The sequence below is a fragment of the Squalius cephalus genome (genome assembly GCF_949319135.1).
Source record: "Squalius cephalus genome assembly, chromosome: 1".
In the NCBI taxonomy this organism is placed as follows: Eukaryota; Metazoa; Chordata; class Actinopteri; order Cypriniformes; family Leuciscidae; genus Squalius; species Squalius cephalus.
This window is the reverse complement of record NC_137122.1, coordinates 15,996,612-16,017,567: the sequence shown is the minus strand read 5'-3', so window position 1 is coordinate 16,017,567 and position 20,956 is coordinate 15,996,612. Positions and strand designations below refer to the sequence as shown.

Below are 20,956 nucleotides of genomic sequence, written 5' to 3'. Positions count from 1 at the left end.
ATATTTTGCATAGATTCAAATATCAGTTTTCCAATATATTCCATATTCAACTTTATTTCCAGACTCAATGTCCATTAGAGAGAAAACATACACTGTTAACCCTTGCTGTAAAAAAAGGCGTAATTCAGACAGTATCATACCATTTTCCATTAAAACAGTAATATACCGTAGAAAACAAAAATAGCCTACAGGAATATACTGTAAATGAACAGTGCTCAAAATCGACACTCAGAGGCTGTTTTCACAATCACACCCTATACCCTCATTCACTATTCCCTACATTAGTTCACTAATATAGTCCACTTGACAGAGTGAATGAAAAGAAGAGAGTGAATTGAGACACTAATGAACACCTGATAAGCAGAATCACTGAAGGACAGAGAAAAAAGAACAGAAAAAAGAGAAACACAAGAACTACAACTGACTTCCAGTAACACTGAGTGTGAAACCAGTTTACAAACCAGTTTATGATTATTTCTTTCATACATGTACAAAAGTTCTTGTTGAGAATTAACAGAGATTTAGTTAATAATAAAATTTGTTGTCACCATGATGGAGATCAGTATTTGCTTTAGTTGGTCTCTTGTCCCTGCACTTCTTACTTTTCATCTCTCTCTGACTGCTATAACAGTGAGTTTATAAAACACATTTGATATGGCAAGAAAAAGTCAAGAGGAAGTTGATCAGGTGTTTTTGTTCTTTTGTGATGATGTCACAATCATCTTGGACTATCTGATTTTCAGATTTTTCCTGGATATATTAATTGAAATTATGGGTATGTCATATTTAGCATAAATCTGTGTATCTACAAAATGAAATCAATATTTCTGTAATCAGGTCTTCTGAAAAATAACAATCAGAGTGCATTCAATTTTATTTTACTCCTACTTGGTTCAGACACACAGATATCAACAATCAGCATATGAATCTCAACAATGGTGAAAAGTTTCATGTCGCAATGCATGCTGGGTTCCAGGATAATATAAAACTCCCAGCATGCACTGCTGCATGAATGATAATAAAAAGAAAAGAAATATTGCCACCATTGTTGAGATTAATGTGCTAAATTGTGATATCTCTGTGTTCCTAAAACACACTGTTGCTCTGTTTTTTTTTGGTTTATGCATGATGTGTTAAAAAAATGAGTCATAGTAATTTATTGCTGTAGTTTCACAGTGGTGCTAATGTAACACTTTTGATTGAGAATAAAACTCTGAATGAATAAGAATTAACTCCTTAGTGAATGAACAGGCAATATGATGATTTCATCATCATAAGCATTACAACCGCAATCATTCATAAACTGTGTGCGCACAAGTGTAACTTGCAAAAACACACCTCAAGCAGCAAAAGAAAGATGAATGCTTTAGCATCAGCAACCCAACTAAAGCAAGCACTGATCTCTATAATGGTAACTTCAAACAAACATTTTCAATAACAATTTCTGTATGACAGAAATAAAGTCATACTGGTTAATAATAAGTGTAATAATGTGTAATGGCTGGAAGTCAGTCGTAGTTATTGTGTTTCTCTATTTTCTGTTCTTGTGTTTCTCTTTTCTTCAGTGATTCTGCTTGTTAACAGCAGGTGTTCATCACTAATGCTCAATCACTTACATATTCTCTTAATTATCTCACTGCAACACTGTCTCAGTGTTACTTTTTACTCTTTGTAGTGTGGATTTCCCTGTGGGGTTGAAAGGGTTAACAGTGTAAGATAAAAAGACACACCCACAAAATGTATTTTAACAGTAATAAACTGTAAGTTATGAAACAGGTTTATACTGGCAACACTGTTGCCAGTAGTTTACTGTAAAATTTCGTTTTTTGGGTCACCATTGTGCAGAAGAGTAGAGCCTGTGCTTCAGTCCAGGAGAAGATCTACAAACACTGATGATATGCTGCATGTTGCTTTATTTAACAGGCGGTGACTGTGTAGTTGCTGGTCCAGTGGAAATCTCTTTATTTACAAAAGTTTTGTTGTGGTTTCAAATGAAATAAGTTCACAGTAATACTTTGCTCATGTTATTAATGCATTCTACATTTTAGTTTAATACATGTAAATGACAGTTGGTCAATTTAAGGTTTCTGCAAGTGAAATTAGTTAACTCGAGTTTTAGTGCATTTTACAGTAACATACTGTAGATTACAGTAAAGAACTGCACAATTAACAGTAAATTACTGGCAACAGTGTTGCCAGTATTTTACTGTAAAAAAAACGGTAAGGTCTAACAGTGTACAACAACCAACATAAAATTGCATACAATACAAAACATTTAAAATAGACAATAATGCCAATACTTTCTCATAGATGACAGGTATCGCACCTTTGATTAGGATATTAAATCAGCTCTTTTGACTTTTCCCACCAGCGCATGAATATTTGATTCAATAAAGCATGACAATTAATTTGATGTTTAATAACAACAAGAAACATGCAGTGTTTATCTGATTAGTAGCTAAACACATTGCAAAAAAATGATTAAAATTAATAAAACATTTAAAAAAGCAACTTGGTTTCCACTGCTTGCTGCACAGTTCAGGTCACTTCTTGTTGTATAGCTTTTCAAAATGAACACAGTGTCACACCAGGGATCTTTCTGCTTTGCTCTTGGCTGCACATCACTGACTGTAAATGTCTCATATGGAGGAATCAGCACCTCTTTCTCTTTAGGATACTTTGAATATTTTGTCAGATCAGCACCTTCACAAGTGTAGATTTCAAAACAAGATTTCTTTCCAAACCGTTCTGCTACTGTACGATTAAGAGAGGATGAAGCAAACTGGCCAAAACGAACTTCTTTGCCTTTAACATTCTTATCAAATTTAACTCCAGTACCACGGTAAGTATTGTAGCATTTATTTTGTGTTTTCTTCAGAATCTGTATCGCTTCTGTTAACCAAAAGTGAATACCATGAATATGTCCCATCTTTATATTTTTGTTTATCAGTACGAACAGCATTATTGAATTTCTCAAATAGCTTAAAAGCTGAGTTAGTGAACGCATAAATGGCAACTGAATGATTCTTTGACAAATTATCCCCTGGTGGTTTGTGATTCTTTTCAGCATCTGTCCAAACTCTTGCAAATTCAGGGTTAGACATTTCTTTCTTCATAAATTCTGTCTGCACTCGATGCTCCATCTTCTTTAAACACCAGTGAAATTGGTCATCAACTGAATTCTCTGCCATATCCAGTGAAAACATCTGTCCTTCAGCAGCAGTTCTGTGATCCTGCAGTAACAGGAATCATAATGTTCAGTCATCAGTATTCATGTCTGTAATATTCATACTCAAACACAAGCTCACCTGTAGAACAGCTGAAATGAGAAGAAGAGCTTCAATGATCAGCAGCATCTTGATTCAGTCGAATCCCTCAGATGATCCAGTAGATCTAGTGAAGCTATTGTGAAGCGCAGACAAGAAACAACCGGGTTTCACACATACAAAATCTATGTGATGTTCACTGATATATAAAAAGCCAACCTATAGTTAGAAGAGTTGTATGTTTTCAAAAAGAAAACGCAAAAAGAACAATATTCTTAGGTAAGGTTGAAAAACGTATGCATTTACATTACTTTAACTCATCATTTTTTTTAATGAAATTTAAACTTTTTTAGGTGGATTTTTACAGTGTACACAGGTATTCATCTTTCAGTTTCATTACTATCTATACAGTGTAAAAAAAAAAAAAAAAGGTCAATGACTGTTAGCTAAAACTGTTAGCTAAACTGCCAAACAATAAAGTAAAATATACTAATTTAAATAAAGTGCAAAAAACTTTTACAGAATTTTCCTCAAATGTTTTACAGAAAAACATTGTTATTTTACAGTTATTTCCTCAATTATTACGATCAAACACCTTCACTGTAAAAAAAACCCCTTAAAAAACAGTCAAATGACTGTCAGCAATGGCTGCCATACAAAAAACATAAAATTAATGTAAAATATCCTAATTTAAAAGAGTGCAAAAGACTTTTACAGACATCTTCATTAAACATTTTAACAGAAACACAGTCATTTTACATTTTTACTTTTTGCCATAACCACGTGATCTGTGCCGTCCGAAGCTTCGTTTCCACACACAGTCACGTGACTGCTTTGTGTTCAGATTCAAAAATAGCGCAAACCCCTTGAGCAGGTTTCAAGTGTCATGCCCTTCAGTAGTGGTAAATAAAAAAAGAAATAGACTTAGCCCTCACACTGTTAAACAAGTCCTGTTCCTTAATAAAAATCTTTCATTTATTAAATACCCACAAAATAAAATGGCAGCTCCCCAGTTCACACTTCACCATTCCACAACAAATTTCTTTTATTTGGATTATATATGCCTACATTAACCTTGCCTATGAAGGATTAGGACTGAGGCTAAAGTTTATGTGAATAATGCTGCATTTGTTGATCAAAGCAGATTCATAAGAATTGTTCTGTACAAGGTAATTAGTCCCATTTATTATTATTTATTTTTATATAAATTCATTCATACAGTTGTTTGTTCATATATTGTGTAAGAACTACATCAACACTAACACATTAATTATGAGGATTAATTGTATTGCTTTGTGGTTTACAGAAGTGTCTTCTGGGACAGAAAGGCAGCTTTTCCACCTTTTGACCACAAGATGTCATTAGTGTGCAACGTGTCGAAAAGCTTTGAATAATGAACCATTTTACTATACATTCGAGGGGGAAAGCCCTGGTGCTTCATTTCACCATCACTAGTAAAAAGTGAATCTCTTGCAGTGAACTACATACATGATTTACAGTGACTATACATCACTGCATCTGCAACTACACAGTCACTGTTAGTTAAATAAAGCAACATATAAAACATATCATCAGTGTTTCTCTGCTCATCCTGAACTGAAGCTCAGGCTCTACCCTTCAACACAATGGTGACACACGAAACACACCATACAGAAACACTTTAAACCCCAACAGAACATTAAACACTTCCAGATCTCTCAAGATCTCAGCATCTTCACTTATTACAATCCAGACTTTATTTCTTTCATACTAACATTCTTATTGAGAATTAACAGAGGTTTAGAAGTTGATGTTTTATTGAAAATAATCAAGTTTGCTGTCACCATTATGGTGATCAGTGTTTGCTTTAGTTGGGCTCTTGAGCCTTCAGTTTTTATCATTAGTTTATTTCTGGCTTCTTTAACTGTGTATCTTGTAAGAACAATGGGTCGTACATTAATATTAATATTAGCTCAAATGATCTATAGGGAATTTTAATAATTAATCATGAATATGATTAATATTTTGTATGTTACAGTTACATTAATTTATCGCAGCTGAACTAGATTGATATATGAACGATTACCATAACGGGTTATGGTTCGTCATTAATACATCAATTGTTCTTATTTCAGCTCGAAGTTATGGGATAACTTTAATGGAATTAATTTAGTTATCAAACAATCTGTTTGTCCAGCGAACAGATTGTACGTAAGATTAAATTAACTCTCAAGGAAAATTATCCTTCTTACAAACACGAGAAAGAGTATCTTTTCCAGGCCTTGAAAAGACACTCTCGGTGTTTGTAGACTAAAATTAGGTTACTTAAATCGTAGCCTACCAAGATAAAGCATATAGCTAAGATCGAACATTTCAGGGACTAAGTAACATGGGCAATTAAATCAGAGTCAGTCAAGGGCATATGGAATTTAATATTTGGACTAATACTACATCGAACTAAGGAATACAAGTTCTACAATTTACACGAGTAAATATGTATGTACAGGACACGTAAACAAAATACAAGACTAAACGGATAACAGATGAGAGAGGGAGAGGAAGGGAGAAAGTGAAACTAAAGTTTCAGGACGAGAGAGATCACCGAGATGATCTCAGCATGGCAAAAATCACAGACAGTAACCCGTAAGAGACAACAAAGAAATCACATTGTAAGTTCAATTCAATAATCGATACTTGCATGGCACATGGTTCTCTTTGTATTTGCTGAAGAAGAGCTCCTTTAAGAGCGGGGCGTGTTTCCTCGTGTCTTCGGGGCGAGTAGACTAGCGCACAGTTTAAAGGTTCACTGAAACGTGAAGTGGCCAGAAACATGATTCAGAGTTCGGTTCCCTTTGTGGAGGGAGTAACGAATATGAAAATAAAACTTAGTAAAGAAAATAAAACGGAGATGAGGACTCCCTAGGTCCCATGGAGCCAGGAATTTCCTCAGACGCAGTGCTCGTGCACGTCCTCAATGAAGAGGAGCGCGCGCCGCGGGATTTTCAACAGAGTCTTTTCCTTTGAGTTGAAGTTGTCGGCTGAAGTTCGAAGACGAAACAAAACTAAAAGACTTAAAGAAAATAAAATATAAAGCCCCCTAAACGGGAGCCATTGATGGTCTCCCTGATGAGGAGGGTTCGAACAAGCAGGAACAAACAAGACGAAAGAAAATACCGGACTCAACTGAACGGAACGCGGAGTGTTCCGCTTTTCTAGGGTAGCGAAAAATTCCTCCTCCCTGGCGCTTGGGCCAATTGGAACGCGAAATTCCAGGCGGGAGAAATTTCCTTTGTCTCACTTAGGAGTTCGATTTGCATGTTTTATGACAGTCTTAGGATCATGCCATTTCTACTTTAAACAATTATAACTGCAGTAAAATGCATTTTATCATAATTTGGTACCCATATCTTTCCTACGGGTATATGGAGGTTCAATTCAAGACCACATTTGGTATGTTTAAACGCTACGGCATAGAAATGACTTCTTATTCTGTAAAATAAGCATTAAGAGTTCTACTAACAATCTAGGAATAAGATTAACCCAAAATGTGATGTACATTTACAAATGGAAATGAAAATTGGACTTTTAAAAAGATCCACATGGCATATCTATGATTGCAACAGGGTGCACATCTGAAACATTATTCCTTTAAGGTTTACAAGAATACAAAAACCCATCACAGAGAAGAACAATCGTGGAAAAGAGAAATTACATTCAGGTTTACATATTTCTTCAATGGTTATACATATAGAAAATGTAGGATTTAAGTAGGGTTAAAGATTAACACTAACTCTGCTCCACTCCTAAAATGTCTGTTGCAGGACATTCCATTAGGCAATAAAACACAGTTCAACACATGGGGGAAGGGATTGCCAGAGAATGTTAGTGAACCTTCTCTAACTAAAACACTATTGATTAAAGAATACATTTCAAAACCACACCTCTAGAAAATCATAATTATATGATCAAACAAATTACTAAAACATGCATACAGGAAGGTCAAACCCAAATCTGAGTTACATACATTAAAACTATATTTCTATAGGAGGATGTTTGTGTGTGTGCGTGTGTCTGTGTGTAGAAAGTTTCAAGTTTCGTTATCTCTCTGTGGTCCAGAGAGGGGAAAAGGGGGGGTTTGGAATGCAGAACTTATCCTCCAAGGTGCAATAAGGTGTCGCGAAGGACCATTTATTGTCGACTAACTAGAGCCAACACAACTGATTTACCTTCGGGGGTTCAGAGTGGGACAGCAGGAAGGAATGTGCGTTTGTGTTCTGATTCAATGAGCCATGATTCATAGCCAATGTGGCTACAATCTGATACATATTTATTATTGTGGGAATCAAGGAAGTGAAACTCAGATCAGATGAACTTGGGTACTTCTTCAGTGGTGATAGTTATCATGTAGTGGCCTGATTTATACCACGTGAAGTCTAATATCTGATTAATGTGTAAAATATTAGTTGTTAATTTTGCATGCCAATACTGGTGCAGAAAATCCTACAGTGCTGTGATACTCTGATAGAGTTTATGAAGCCATTATAAAGAAAATGTTTTGACAGGATCACATAGACTCACTCAGACATCAAGAATCAGCGTATGAATCGCAACAATGAAAAAAATCTGATCAACTCTGACCTTGTCACAATACAAACTACTAAAGTCACAAAAAAAGCTTTGCTGATTGTCACCATTGTTGAGATTCATATGTTGATCCCTCATGTCTCTCTACTGCTAAATAATTAATCCAGCCCAAAACATTTTCTGTATAGTATATATTTATTTTACATATCAGAACGTTATAACACTGCCACAATATAATTAGGGTCATGTGTATAAAGTATGACATTAATATAGACTTTGTATAAAACTAATATCTCTGTAAAAAATGTAACCTCAGCTAATATATTCAGAGAATTGACTTTGCTTTTAACATTACCAATAAATGACCAACATCATCTGATGAGATTCTTCTTCTGCATTTATTGCTTTAACAAATGTGTATCAAAAACACAGTTAAAGCAGCCAGAGAAAAACTCATGATGAAACCTCAAGGATCATGAGCCCAATTAAAGCAAACACTGACCTCCATCATGGTGACATCAAATTTCACTTTATTTAAATTAGCATATTTAACTTTAATTTTATGTTTTTTGTTTGGAAGCCGTAGCTGCCAGTAATTTTTTTTAATAATGAAGATATATATATATATATATATATATATATATATATATATATATATATATATATATATATAGACACAGAATTGTACAGCAAAATAAGCTAACTCGCTTGCTAACATAAACAGGAGCAAAAGTCAAGTTCAAAATAAATGGCACCCACCTCCCTACTAACCCCACAAATAAAGAAAAAAATAATTAACTAGCAAATTTCAAGTAAACCAAGAGAAAAACAGATTAATTAAATTTAATCATCAAACATTTTACCTGTCATCGGCAGTAATGTTTTCAATTCCTTTCTTGTGCCGGATGTCAAGATGGTATTCCTGCACAATTAAAGACCACCGCATTAAACGTTGATTAGTGTTAGACATGCGAGTTAAGAACCACAATAGATTATGGTCTGTATAAACCAAAATGGAGCTATCACTTCCACCCAGATAAACTTCAGAGTTTTGAAGGGCTATAGTAGAGCTAGAGCTTCCTTCTCAATTACACTGTAATTTCGCTGACACTTTCGAGTGAGAACTCAGTTAGTTTAACCACACATGTTTTTAGAGAACCGCGTGTGGTTAAAGAAGAAAGAAAGAAGAGGAACTGACATCTTAATCCACACAGAACTGGTCATCTCTGAACCCAGTTTGGACTGAACCTGCTAAAACAAAAAATAACTTATTTAATAGATAAATACAAGTATTTGTCTGGTACCTTTAATTGGATGCTGAATAAGACAAACGTTTTAAAATGTACTTATTCTTCAGTCCCATAAGTACATAAAAAAGATATTTTTATACAATCACATTAATAACCTTATTAATATTGCAGGAGTAAATTAATTACATATATTGCATAGATTATATATAATAGATAGATTATATATAAGCCTACAGTTTGTTTTGCTTCTGTTTAGTCTAACACTATAGACCCAAATATATATATATATATATTTACAATCAAGTGTTAGTGAAACGCACACAGAGACATCAAGAATCAGCATATGAATCTCCACAATGGTGATACAATTATTCATGCTGCAATGCATGCTGGGAGTCATGGGTGAGTTTTGTCTTGTGCTGGTACCCAGCATGCATTGCGACATGAAACATTTAATGTCATATGCTGATTCTTGATGCCTGTGTGTCTGAATGTTAGAGTAAAAGTTATAGTTTAAAAAGCTTCTTTGCTGCTTTTTAAGCTAAGTTGAACTGCATTAGACTGTCATAAATATTCAAAATGAATGAAATATTGCATGATTATGGTGAAATCACATAATCAATTCAATATTTTATACTGTAGTATTGTTCAAAAGTAATTTTTTTTTAAAATAAATAAGTATTGTTTAAAAGGAATCTTTGAAATGGCAAGTTATAACACATGAAACACTATCATTTCAAATGTAAATTGTAAATCAGTCAAGTCAACTGCATTATAGTGCACTTAATTGTCCTGATTTGGATCAGATGATCACTGGATTGATCTGAGACACACTCCTCACACCAACAACCGGCCCTCATGTTGTTTGCCGTGATCATGCTGTGCCATCACTGCCACACACGGCTCAGCTCCGGCTGACAGGAGACCAGCAGAGAGTATTAAACTGGACAAGCTCTCTGTCACACCTGAGGAGGTAAGAAGCCCAAATATGAGCCCCTTCGAAACACAAGACTCAATGCTGTTTGCTCTGTGACCTCTGCCGTTTTTATTAACGTCGACTGTCATTGAGGTTTGAGTCAGTTGCTCAATTTGACCTCTAGATGCCAGAAAAGTCTCGCTGCTTACAGGAACTGAGGACTGACTTTACATTAGCAAGTGAAGTGTTTTCTTACACAACAATTTATTACTTTATTTCTAGACTGAAGAATAAGTGTGATTCACACAAGTTTCTAACTTCTTCCACTCTACGTCACAGCATTTTTGAGAAGTCTTACACATACGGCCATGATTTGTATTCAGCTGAATCAAGAATTTCTATACTAAGCATTTATATTTCATTAACTCTTTTGTGGATTATTTTAACAAACAAATGTGATGCGATCTGGGAAAACCCGTCATATGTCGCACTGGTATGTTTTCAGTAATGTCTAAAAATAGGTCGAAATATGTCCGTTTTTTTGTCAAAATTGGGTTTTCATTCATTTATTATTCTATAACATCTTCTATCATCTCTGAATATATCTTGGCTAAATTCACTAGTTTAGTGCAGAAAAATAGCGATTTATAGTGGCAAGCTGAAAAGACTGTGTTTCTATTTAAGAACAGGGACGCACCGCGGAGGTGAAAAAAAAAGATATTCGCCCAAAGCTCTCCTTCTCTTAACGCTACAAAGACAGTTCACCTATCGAAATAAACCACATAACATCTAGAATAAAGGTATATCAGTGCGCATTTCTCACCAGTCCTGTAAACTACACACAGTAAAATCCCTGGTGTTAAATTTAACACTGCTTGGTGTTCATATGGGAGCCACCAGCAGGGTGTTAAAATTAACACTGAAGCAGTGTTAGAGTTATTTAGATAATTAAGTGATTAATTTAGTGATGATTGTTCAATTATTGAAGACACCTGATGACCACAAGCATAATCGCTGAAGGAAAGAGAAACAAAAGAACTACAACTGACTTCAAGACACAGCCTTAGATGAAATCAACTGATAATCAGAGTTGTATAGTCCAGGGGTCAGAAAGTAGAAGTCCTGCCATATGTTTATTCCACCCTTGAACTCAGACAGCTGATAACTATCTCCTGGCTGAAAAACTGCTAATTAGCAAATCCAGGTGATTGGAACAAAATTCTGAGCAGGACTTTTACTTTCTTAACCTGGACTTTACACCTCTGAAGAGAACAGAAAAATAGACGAGCAGAAACACAAGAACTACACTGTTAATTATTTCCCTGTTAAATAACAGGAAATTACTGGCAGCAGGGTTACCATTATTTTCCTGTTATTTTAACAGTTTATTACTGTTAATGTTTTTTTACAGTGCACTCCCCGTAATGTTTTTCAACAGGAATTTACTGTGAATCACAGAAAAAAACAGGAAATAACTGGCAGCAGTGTTACCATTATTTTCCTGTTAAATCACTATTTATTTTGTTTCCATTAAATATTAATTATTTTTAGCATAGTAACATGTACCACTGCCCAGCCAGCACAGCCATGTGGGGCCCAAATGGGTTTGACCTGGGCTATCTAACTGGGACCCAGCCAGTTTTGTCCTCGGTTTACATGTTGGCCCCACATGGGTTTGCCCAGATGAAATGAACACTGCTTAGTATGCACAGTACAGGCTGTTTAATGTAACACTTAATCAGTGTTGGAGGTAATGAGATAATTAAGTGATTGAATAATGATTGTGCATTAATGATGAACACCTGCTGTTAACAAGCAGAATCACTGAAGGAAAGAGAAACACAAGAACTACTTCCAGCCACTGCATTGGATGAAATCAACTGAAGATAAAATACATTACATCTCTCAAGATCTGATTAAACAACTCCACAAACAGCATTACCAGCTTCACTTATTACAAACCAGACTGACTTTATTTCTGTCAGACGTCTACAGAAAAGAATTAAGAAGAGGTTTAGATGTTGATTACTTTTTTGAAAGTAATAGTTTGATTTGATGTTACCATTGTGGCGATCAGTGTGTGCTTTAGTCAGGCTCTTGACTTTTTAACATTAGTTGTTCTCTGGCAGCTGTGTCTGTTTGTTATGGCGAGAACAGCAAGAGAAAATATAATCAGATGCTGTAAGCTGATTGATGATATGAATATGATCGTCATATAGTGGCTTAACTCATTGATTATTTGTGAGGTTCATACAGTAGTATGTTATTCATTTTGTTTTATTGTTGTGATTCTACAACAAGAGAATAATAGAATTTAATCAGAACGTCAAATTATTTTTAAAACTCCATTTACATATTTTGGGCTCCTCCTAATCTTACTCACACACAGACATCAAGAATCAACATATGAATCTCAACAATGGTGACATGCTTCATGCTGCAATGCATTCTGGGAGCCATGGATAAGTTTTGTATGATGCACCCAGAATGCATTGCAGCATGAAGCATGTCACCATTGTTGAGATTCATATGCTGATTCTTGATGTCTCTGTGCAAGTGGAACTTTCTGTAATCCAACATGTGTAAATGGTGTTTTAAAAATCATTTGATGTTCTGATTAAACTGTGCTGGATCTCTTGCTGTAGAATCACAACAATAAAACAAAATGAATAACATACTACCCGTATGAACCTCACAAATAATCAATGAGTTAAGCCACTATATGATGAGTATATTCTTATCATCAATCAGCTTACAGCATCTGATTATATTTTCTCTTGCTGTTCTCGCCATAACAAACAGACACAGCTGCCTGAGAAAAACTAATGTTAAAAAGTCAAGAGCCTGACTAAAGCACACACTGATCGCCACAATGGTAACATCAAATCAAACTATTACTTTCAAAAAAGTAATCAACATCTAAACCTCTTCTTAATTCTTTTCTGTAGACGTCTGACAGATATAAAGTCAGTCTGGTTAGTAATAAGTGAAGCTGGTAATGCTGTTTGTGGAGTTGTTTAATCAGATCTTGAGAGATTTAATGTATTTTATCTTCAGTTGATTTCATCCAAGGCTGTGGCTGGAAGTAGTTCTTGTGTTTCTCTTTCCTTCAGTGATTCTGCTTGTTAACAGCAGGTGTTCATCATTAATGCACAATCATTATTCAATCACTTAATTATCTCATTACCTCCAACACTGATTAAGTGTTACATTAAACAGCCTGTACTGTGCATACTAAGCAGTGTTCATTTCATCTGGGCAAACCCATGTGGGGCCAACATGTAAACCGAGGACAAAACTGGCTGGGTCCCAGTTAGATAGCCCAGGTCAAACCCATTTGGGCCCCACATGGCTGTGCTGGCTGGGTGATTGTTATAGACATATTCTAGCTTGAGTTAATACAAGAATAGGCATAATCCATCAGATAACACTTAAGTGAAAGAAAACGAATAGTTCCGTGTTGAAATTAACTTTTTTTTTATTGTAATACAAACACTGAAAGGTAAATACATACAAATGTAGGCACACATGGATCAGACCAATCACAGATATCATGTTCATTGCTTACATCTGTGGTCGCTGGACGGAAAACAACTGTGTCTGTCTTAAACTAGCAAGATAGGGCCCTAAACCTCAACATTTAATGTTCCCTGAACTGCTGCTAAAATTCATCTAAAAAGACTCAAACCAAGGATATACACTGTGACTCCTGGTCACATAAAAATGTTACACATAGGCTCAGATTAATCACTAACAAATCTCATTTTCTCATGTTCATGGCTTAAAAAGTAGCAAATACATTTTTAAACCCACATACATTGTTCATTATAACAAAATACTGAACCTCAACACTTAGTGTTACCTAAACCACTAAAATTCAACATGTATGAATACATTCAAACCAATACTTAACACTTAAAGGAGAACTCCGGTCAATTTTAACATTGAGCTCATTTTTTTGTACATTTGGAGTGCTGTCAATACAGAGAACAACGACAAAAATCGGTGTTACCTACACAGAGTTATTCTATTTTTAAAATTTGCACCCTGTTGACTTCAATGGGGCAAGTTTTAAACCTGCTTTTAGTCTCTTAACATCCTTGATGTGTCATTACAAGTGCACAGCCATGTGAGTGATTCCTTCAGAGTGAACACGAGTGAATCTGACTGCAGTAGATGTGAAAGATATGTATAAAAATGATGTTATTTAAGCCAGCGCAAATACCTGTGTTTACATCCTGTTTTCGGTGGAAGTCCAAAGTAGTCGATTGCCGAGTTCACGCGCATAGGTTTAGTTACCTATGATCACGCGCGTGAACTCGGCAATCGACTACTTTGGACTTCCACCGAAAACAGGATGTAAACACAGGTATTTGCGCTGGCTTAAATAACATCATTTTTATTCATATCTTTCACATCTACTGCAGTCAGACTCACCCGTGTTCACTCTGAAGGAATCACTCACATTTTCTGTGCACTTGTAATGACACATCAAGGATGTTAAGAGGCTAAAAGCAGGTTTAAAACTTGCCCCATTGAAGTCAACAGGGTGCAAACTTTAAAAATAGAATAACTCGGTGTAGGCAACACCGATTTTTGTCGTTGTTCTCTGTATTGACAGCACTCCAAATGTACAAAAAAATGAGCTCAATGTTAAAATTGACCGGAGTTCTCCTTTAATGGAACTCTTCATCAATACAGAGTAATAAACAATAAAAACACTGTCACTGCTTAGAACACTAACCATTTTCTCAAAGCACACAATGAGGATCCTTTGCAAAGTCTTGGGTCTGTATGAGAGAGAGAGAGAGAGAGAGAGAGAGAGAGAGAGAGAGAGAGAGAGAGATGAGTTCCATAATTTAAATTTTTTTATCCAAAATTATATCACATGGCTTGACCTAACAAAAGCTAATTTTAGAAACAGAGCACAAAACAGACAGAATAACATAAAATAATAGAAAGTGTGATGAGTACAATTCATTGAAAGAACAAAAAAAGAATGGAAAAGAGCAAAAGAGCATGGAAGAGGAGTTCAGCATTCTAACTTTGAAAGGCAGTTGAGAATGAACATTAGAATGAATTTCCCCAGCCTCCTGAGTCATTGCTGTTTGAACATATGTGTAATGTATACATCTTACTCACCATTCTCAAATGAAATCCCACTGAAAGTCCATGAGCTTGCGCAAGAGGCTGGCGACGTGTGAATTGACAGTTCTTCCTTTTTTCCCCTTTGCAGCCTTTGTCCCTTTTTCTGGGTTTATCCTCACAAAGCGTCTGAAAAATTATACACTGGTTAAAAATCTAGTAATTCACACAGACTAACAGCACAACAAAGACAACAAATGTACATGAACTATCCTCAACATGCACTATCTTCTTGCCTGAATATTGTAAGTTGCACTAAAACTTTCTAACTTTCTTTTTTGGGACGATTTCAACTTTCTAAATCAAAGTTAATTGCTAAATCCCATCACCAGACCTGTTGAAACCATGCTTGAGCCACAGCTAGGCCAGAAAAAATGCAGGTGTTAACAGACAATATCTTACCTCTGGATGAATTCAAGCGTGCAGGCTGCCTCCTCCTGGTACTGTAGGTTAAAAATGTAAAAACAGGAAAAAAAAGACGCCAGCCCTGTCACAAAGGTGGACTGGATCCCTTCGCAAATGATTTGGCCCTCAAGGCTGAGCATCCAGCGCTGGAAGCGGCTTCCCGTTTCTCCTGAAACAGAAACGTTTTAAATGTCAAATTTCTGTTTTAGTTTTCATTTTGAATACAGTTTAGTTTGATACCATTGAATTCACTACATACAACACTAAAGCCAACTGTCTTATCTAAAACCAACTTACCAAGAAGTATCAGACGAGGAGTTGTGGGTATTGAGAGTGAACTCTCAAGGTCAGCTGCAGTGGCATATCCCTAGGACACAGAACAAATTAAACACAATATTAATGACATAAGACTACCACTGAGTGAGATAGATAGATATATAGATAGAATGAGAGATGGAGAGACAGGAAGAGATAGATTTAGAGAGAGATAGGGGGATTTAGATAGAGAGATAGAGAAAGATACAGAGAGAGATAGTGATGGATAGATAGATGAAGTGAGATAGATAAAAGAGATAGAGGGAGAGAGTTAGATAGATACAGATATAGAGGGGGAGACACAGAGAGAGAGAGAGAGGGAGATAGAGGTAAAAATAAATGAAGAAATAGGGATAGATTGATAGGGAGAGAGTGATAAAACAGAGAGATAGATACAGGGTAGGTAAAGAGAAAGAGATAGTGAAAGAGATAGGTAAAGATAGAGGAATAGATAGCGATAGAGGCAAAGTGAGGGAAAGATAGATGGTCAGAGAGGAGTGTGTGTGTGTGTGTGTGTGTGTGTGTGTGTGTGTGTGTGTGTGTGTGTGTGTGTGTGTGTGTGTGTGTGTGTGTGTGTGTGTGTGTGTGTGTGTGTGTGTGTGAGAGAGAGAAAGAGAGACCGAGAGAGGTGTATGTGTTTGTGTGTAGGGTAACTTACATCTGCAAGAACAATGAGTCCTGAGACATCTTCGGAAAAGTGAGACAGAAGAAGATGGATGACCTGATAGGACAGCTCGACATCATCATCACGCTGACGAAGAACTTCCTTCATCCTTGCATTTGTCGGTTTAGTCTTGAACATTTCCACAATCGCTTTGCCACACTCTTCCATGGCAAGTTCAAGGCTACGCAGCACAGGAATATCAGTAAGAAGCTCAAAGTGGGAGTACAGTCCTTTCTGACTGAACAAGTACGGCCACTTGGTTTTTAAAGATGCAATGGTTGGTGTAGGTACAACATTGATGTGGGACCGCTGCAGGTAGAAAGTAGAATCCATTAGCTTCTTTACCTCTGGTCTCTCAGCACCAGCTGTGCCATCCCGACTGTAGATCCCTTCCAGTTGTTGACGCTTGGTCTCCATTGTGTCCTCAGTCTCTTCTGCAGGGAGGCTGGGCTGGAATCTTGTACATCCGTATATGTCAGTAGGCCCTCTCTTTTGTCCATGGCTAGCTGAACGGTGCTGATGAAAACTGCTTGCACGGTTCAGATTCTCGATTCGATTTTTCACTTGAATCAGCAAAGATGTGTATCCACTAGCTAGAAGCTGTCCATTGTCTCGCTGATCGGCAAAACTTCCTGGGTACTGGTGAACAATGTTCCGGCAAACTACAAGGCACTGTGCTCGTGTTGGATTCAGCTCATACTTCCTCATCTCATCGGATATTATCCTGACCATCTGCCGTCGTGCACCTGGTGAAGGTCTCTTACAAGATGAAATGGCAGTGCGAATCTCCGCAGGCATAACGTCCCATGGCACCTTAAAAGAATCTGGCCATGATTTCCTTACAGGCTGGGAGGCAGACGGGCTGTCCTCACATCCAGATAGACTGATGATTGATAGACAGTTGCTGCTGACTTCAGTGGTAGAGGATGGGACGATTTCAAGATTTACTGTGATCACTTTACTCTCTAAAAATGACAAACAATATGAGATGGGTCATGTGAACTTAATTGAAGGCATCAACAAAATATAACAACTGCAGAATCCTCTCCTCCCCCAGAAAATCAATCCAGATCCAAATCCCAGTAATGTTTTTAAATTGTGAAATATACATTGGTTATGAACTTCTGCAAGCCATAATGTAATGGAATAGTACTGTAACTTAAAAAGCAAGCTTACCTATTTGTAATACTTCCAAAAGTTGTCGTCGTCTAACAAGAGGCAGTAAGTCTGCAAAGTCGTCCTCTTTTACATATCTGAGTTCTTGTGTTGATGTAAAGCCGCCAGCATTTACAATTCTATCAATTATAGTGTTGTGGATAGATTCTGGAATATTCGGCAGTGCCCTTGGCACAATCTCCATCATTTTATCCAGAAAAGTAGGCATTGATGTATACTGAGAAGAAAGAAAATGACAATTACTGTCATATCAGACAATGTGTACTCCTGTAACATCAGAGAAAAAAAATTCTTTACAGTCCATTAGGATTCAGCCAATGAACGAGCTATTGAGAGAAAATAGAAGTTGTCCGTCATTTAAGGAAAGGTTGGTAAACATGCTACAGTACATCATTTTGGGGTGTTGATTATTAGTAATGCTTTGGCAATGGAAGAGAGGCAAAATATTCAAAACAGCAACCCAAAATGACAGTAAAATAGCCTGTCTACCAATAAGAGAGATAGAAATTCCATCAATAACATATTGAACAGCTTCAGATTCTCCTGGCAAGGCCTGTGGGACTGTTTGCTCCAGCATCGTGGCTGTACACTGAAAGAAAGGAATGATGTGGTACAATTACTGCCATGTCAGAGAATGTGTATGCTGGTAAAGGATAATAATCAATAAGGTCATCTTGCTTAACACAGCAGTAACAACCCTGCACTGGAGTAAAGCCATAAATACCGACATCATGAAGAAACACAGTCCTACATTTTTCAGTAAGAAAATATACTGTTGAATGATTCTTTATCAGTATAATGACAATCTTTCCAATGACAAGACCCTCAGAGTTCTCATCTATTGACACAAGCATGTTTTTCTTGTATTTTGTGCCTTTGACAGTTGCCTCATTGGCAATCAGTGTATTGTGAGGGCCAAAATCATAGTTTGAAACAGATTCCCTGATGCAGTCATTGAAGTCCTCAAGAAAAAACTCAGTTGCCTTTTCTGCTACAACAACGGGTGCAAAGAGACTACCAGCCTGCAGATAAGCCTGGAAAAGCTGATGCCTCTCTGAAAGCGTTAAGCAGAGGTTTTTAAAGTTGTAGAGCTTTCTGGAGCACTGCTTAAAGTAAGTGTGCTTGCTTTCAAATCTCAGTGTCCATAACCTAATTAGTGGACCAAAACACATTATGAGCTCAGGGTAGTGAGAAACATAATGGTGCTTACACAGCAAAAAGTCCAGTGTTAAATTAACTCTCCTGGGAGTTTATATGGCTCCAGAGTCAGTGTTAAAATATGAGTGTTAAATTAACACTCAAGAGTGTTAAAGTTAATGAGCTCATTAAGTGATTCATTGAGTGATAATTGACCAATATTGAAGACACCTGATGTTAACAAGCAGAATCACCAAAGGAGAAAATCAAATTTTTTAAGACACCGTTATGGTGATCATTGTTTGTTTTAGTTGGGCTCTTGACCCATAAAACATAAACTTTAGATTTTGTTTGGCTGTTGTATCTGAGTTATAACAGCCAGATGAACAAAGAGAAAAGGTGATCAGGTGGTGTTGGTTATGATTTGATAATCATAATTCGACCTTAATATCAACTCTCATTTAGAGAGTCAGGTTTACCTTGTTGATTACAGCAGTCTGTGATTCTACAGCAAATTATTTTTTATCATTATCAATATAGTCCAAAATATTTCTTAAAAATTGTTCTGATAAAAAGACTTAGAAACTTACTTTATTTAGACACATTGACATCAATAATCAGCCTGTGAATCTCAACAATGGTGACAACAATAAAGCATGTTGCAGTGCATTCTGGGTGCCACCAATCAAAACTCATTCATGGCTCCCATCATGCATTGCGGTATGAATAAATTATGATCTGAATTGTCTTACTAATTTCCTTTTCCTAATTGAATATTCTGTTTGTCACCATAGTTGAGATTCATACACTGATTCTTGATGTCTGTATGTGCCTAAAAGAAAGATTTTGTTTTATCAGAACAACTTTTAAGAAATCCTTTAGACTAGTTAGAAAAAAAGATCTTATGCTGTAGAATCACAGTGATGCTGTAATCAACAATATACATTTAAGTCAGAGATTAGACTCTAAATGAGATCAGTGATTCAAGTGAAATTATGATTATGTCAAAACATAACCAAAAAAACCTGATAAACTTTCTCTTTGTTCATCTGGCAGTTATAACTCAGATACAACAGCCAAAGATAATCTAATGTTTACAGTTTAAGGGTCAAGAGCCCAACTAAAACAAACACTGATCTCCATAACGGTGTCTTAAAAAAATTGATTTTCTCCTTCAGTGATTCTGCTTGCTAACATCAGGTGTCTTCAATAATGCTCAATCATCACTCAATTAATCACTTAATGAGCTCATTAACTTTAACACTCTTGAGTGTTAATTTAACACTCATATTTTAACACTGACTCTGGAGCCATATAAACTCCCAGGAGAGTTAATTTAACACTGGACTTTTTGCTGTGTAGGCTTCAGTTTGTGATTTGGGAAAGCCTGGCTTCTGAAACACAAATACTCATCAATGAGGACCCTCAGATACGCTATCTGTCCAGCTGAAATGGCTGGAGCACAAATGAGAGAGACCATTTCTTGCAGTTGTAAGACAAGTTGCCAAACTTTGTTTTCACTCGGGGACTGAATTTTCTCTCCAATCAGTAGTGGTAATAACCTGAGCAGGCACCAGTTTTGTACAGCATGGCCACTGAGTTTGTCACTTCCTGGGTTAACCTCGCATGGTTTGTCATTAGCATCATTGCTGAGATATTTAAACCGATTAATTCTTCGATTTAATTCAAGGTATGTAAACTGTTTGTCTACCTTGACCAGATGCTGAATATACAATGAGAGGTCAGCGGACACAATGCCTTCAAACAAATCATGTCCAATACATGGTGGCAATCCAGGTTGGCATACATGAAAATAGGATAACTCATTGAACAAGGAGTCAAATTTGATACCTCCACTATGGGCTAACCCCCCTTCAATTCTCTGCACATGTTCTCTGTATGACTGTACTGTGCGAGTAGCAGCCCTACTGAGTGGATCTGCATGGAATTTCTCTCTCTCCATTTCACAATACCTGCAGAAATGGACACTTGTGCTGAAATTCTCAAAGAATCCGCCAATGTTATGTGACCCCAAGTTGTCTCCACAAATAGCATGCAGTATTCCTTTACAGACTTGTCCATCTGGTAACACTATAGCACTTTTCTCAAGTTCTTTCAG

At 36.5% G+C, this 20,956-nt stretch overlaps 2 protein-coding genes across 2 annotated transcripts in view; both read right to left on the bottom strand.

Moving 5' to 3' along the window:
- Positions 1-2,916: 2,916 nt before the first annotated feature.
- LOC307163692 (GPI-linked NAD(P)(+)--arginine ADP-ribosyltransferase 1-like) overlaps positions 2,917-20,956 on the bottom strand; it is a 34,859-nt gene continuing 16,819 nt past the window's right edge. Inside the window, exon 2 of the transcript XR_013822125.1 lies at positions 2,917-3,233. The gene's annotated coding sequence lies outside the window, so the exon portion shown is untranslated. The remainder of the gene's footprint in view (positions 3,234-20,956) is intronic.
- On the bottom strand, positions 15,433-17,900 carry LOC307172072 (uncharacterized protein). The gene is made up of 4 exons (XM_079894111.1): positions 17,701-17,900; positions 16,519-17,489; positions 15,843-15,912; positions 15,433-15,714 (listed from the first exon to the last, which is right to left on the bottom strand). Exons 1-4 carry the CDS (start codon positions 17,885-17,887, stop codon positions 15,539-15,541), a joined length of 1,404 nt encoding a protein of 467 aa, XP_079750237.1. The 5' UTR covers positions 17,888-17,900; the 3' UTR covers positions 15,433-15,538.

Coding starts and splice junctions, on each gene's coding strand:
- LOC307172072 (XM_079894111.1), bottom strand. CDS start 17,887: ATGATGGAGATTGTGCCAAGGGCACTGCCGAATATTCCAGAATCTATC. Junction 15,913..16,518: donor GACTCATTGTTCTTGCAGAT/GTAAGTTACCCT, acceptor TCTGTGTCCTAG/GGATATGCCACTGCAGCTGA. Junction 15,715..15,842: donor TCCTCGTCTGATACTTCTTG/GTAAGTTGGTTT, acceptor TTTCTGTTTCAG/GAGAAACGGGAAGCCGCTTC.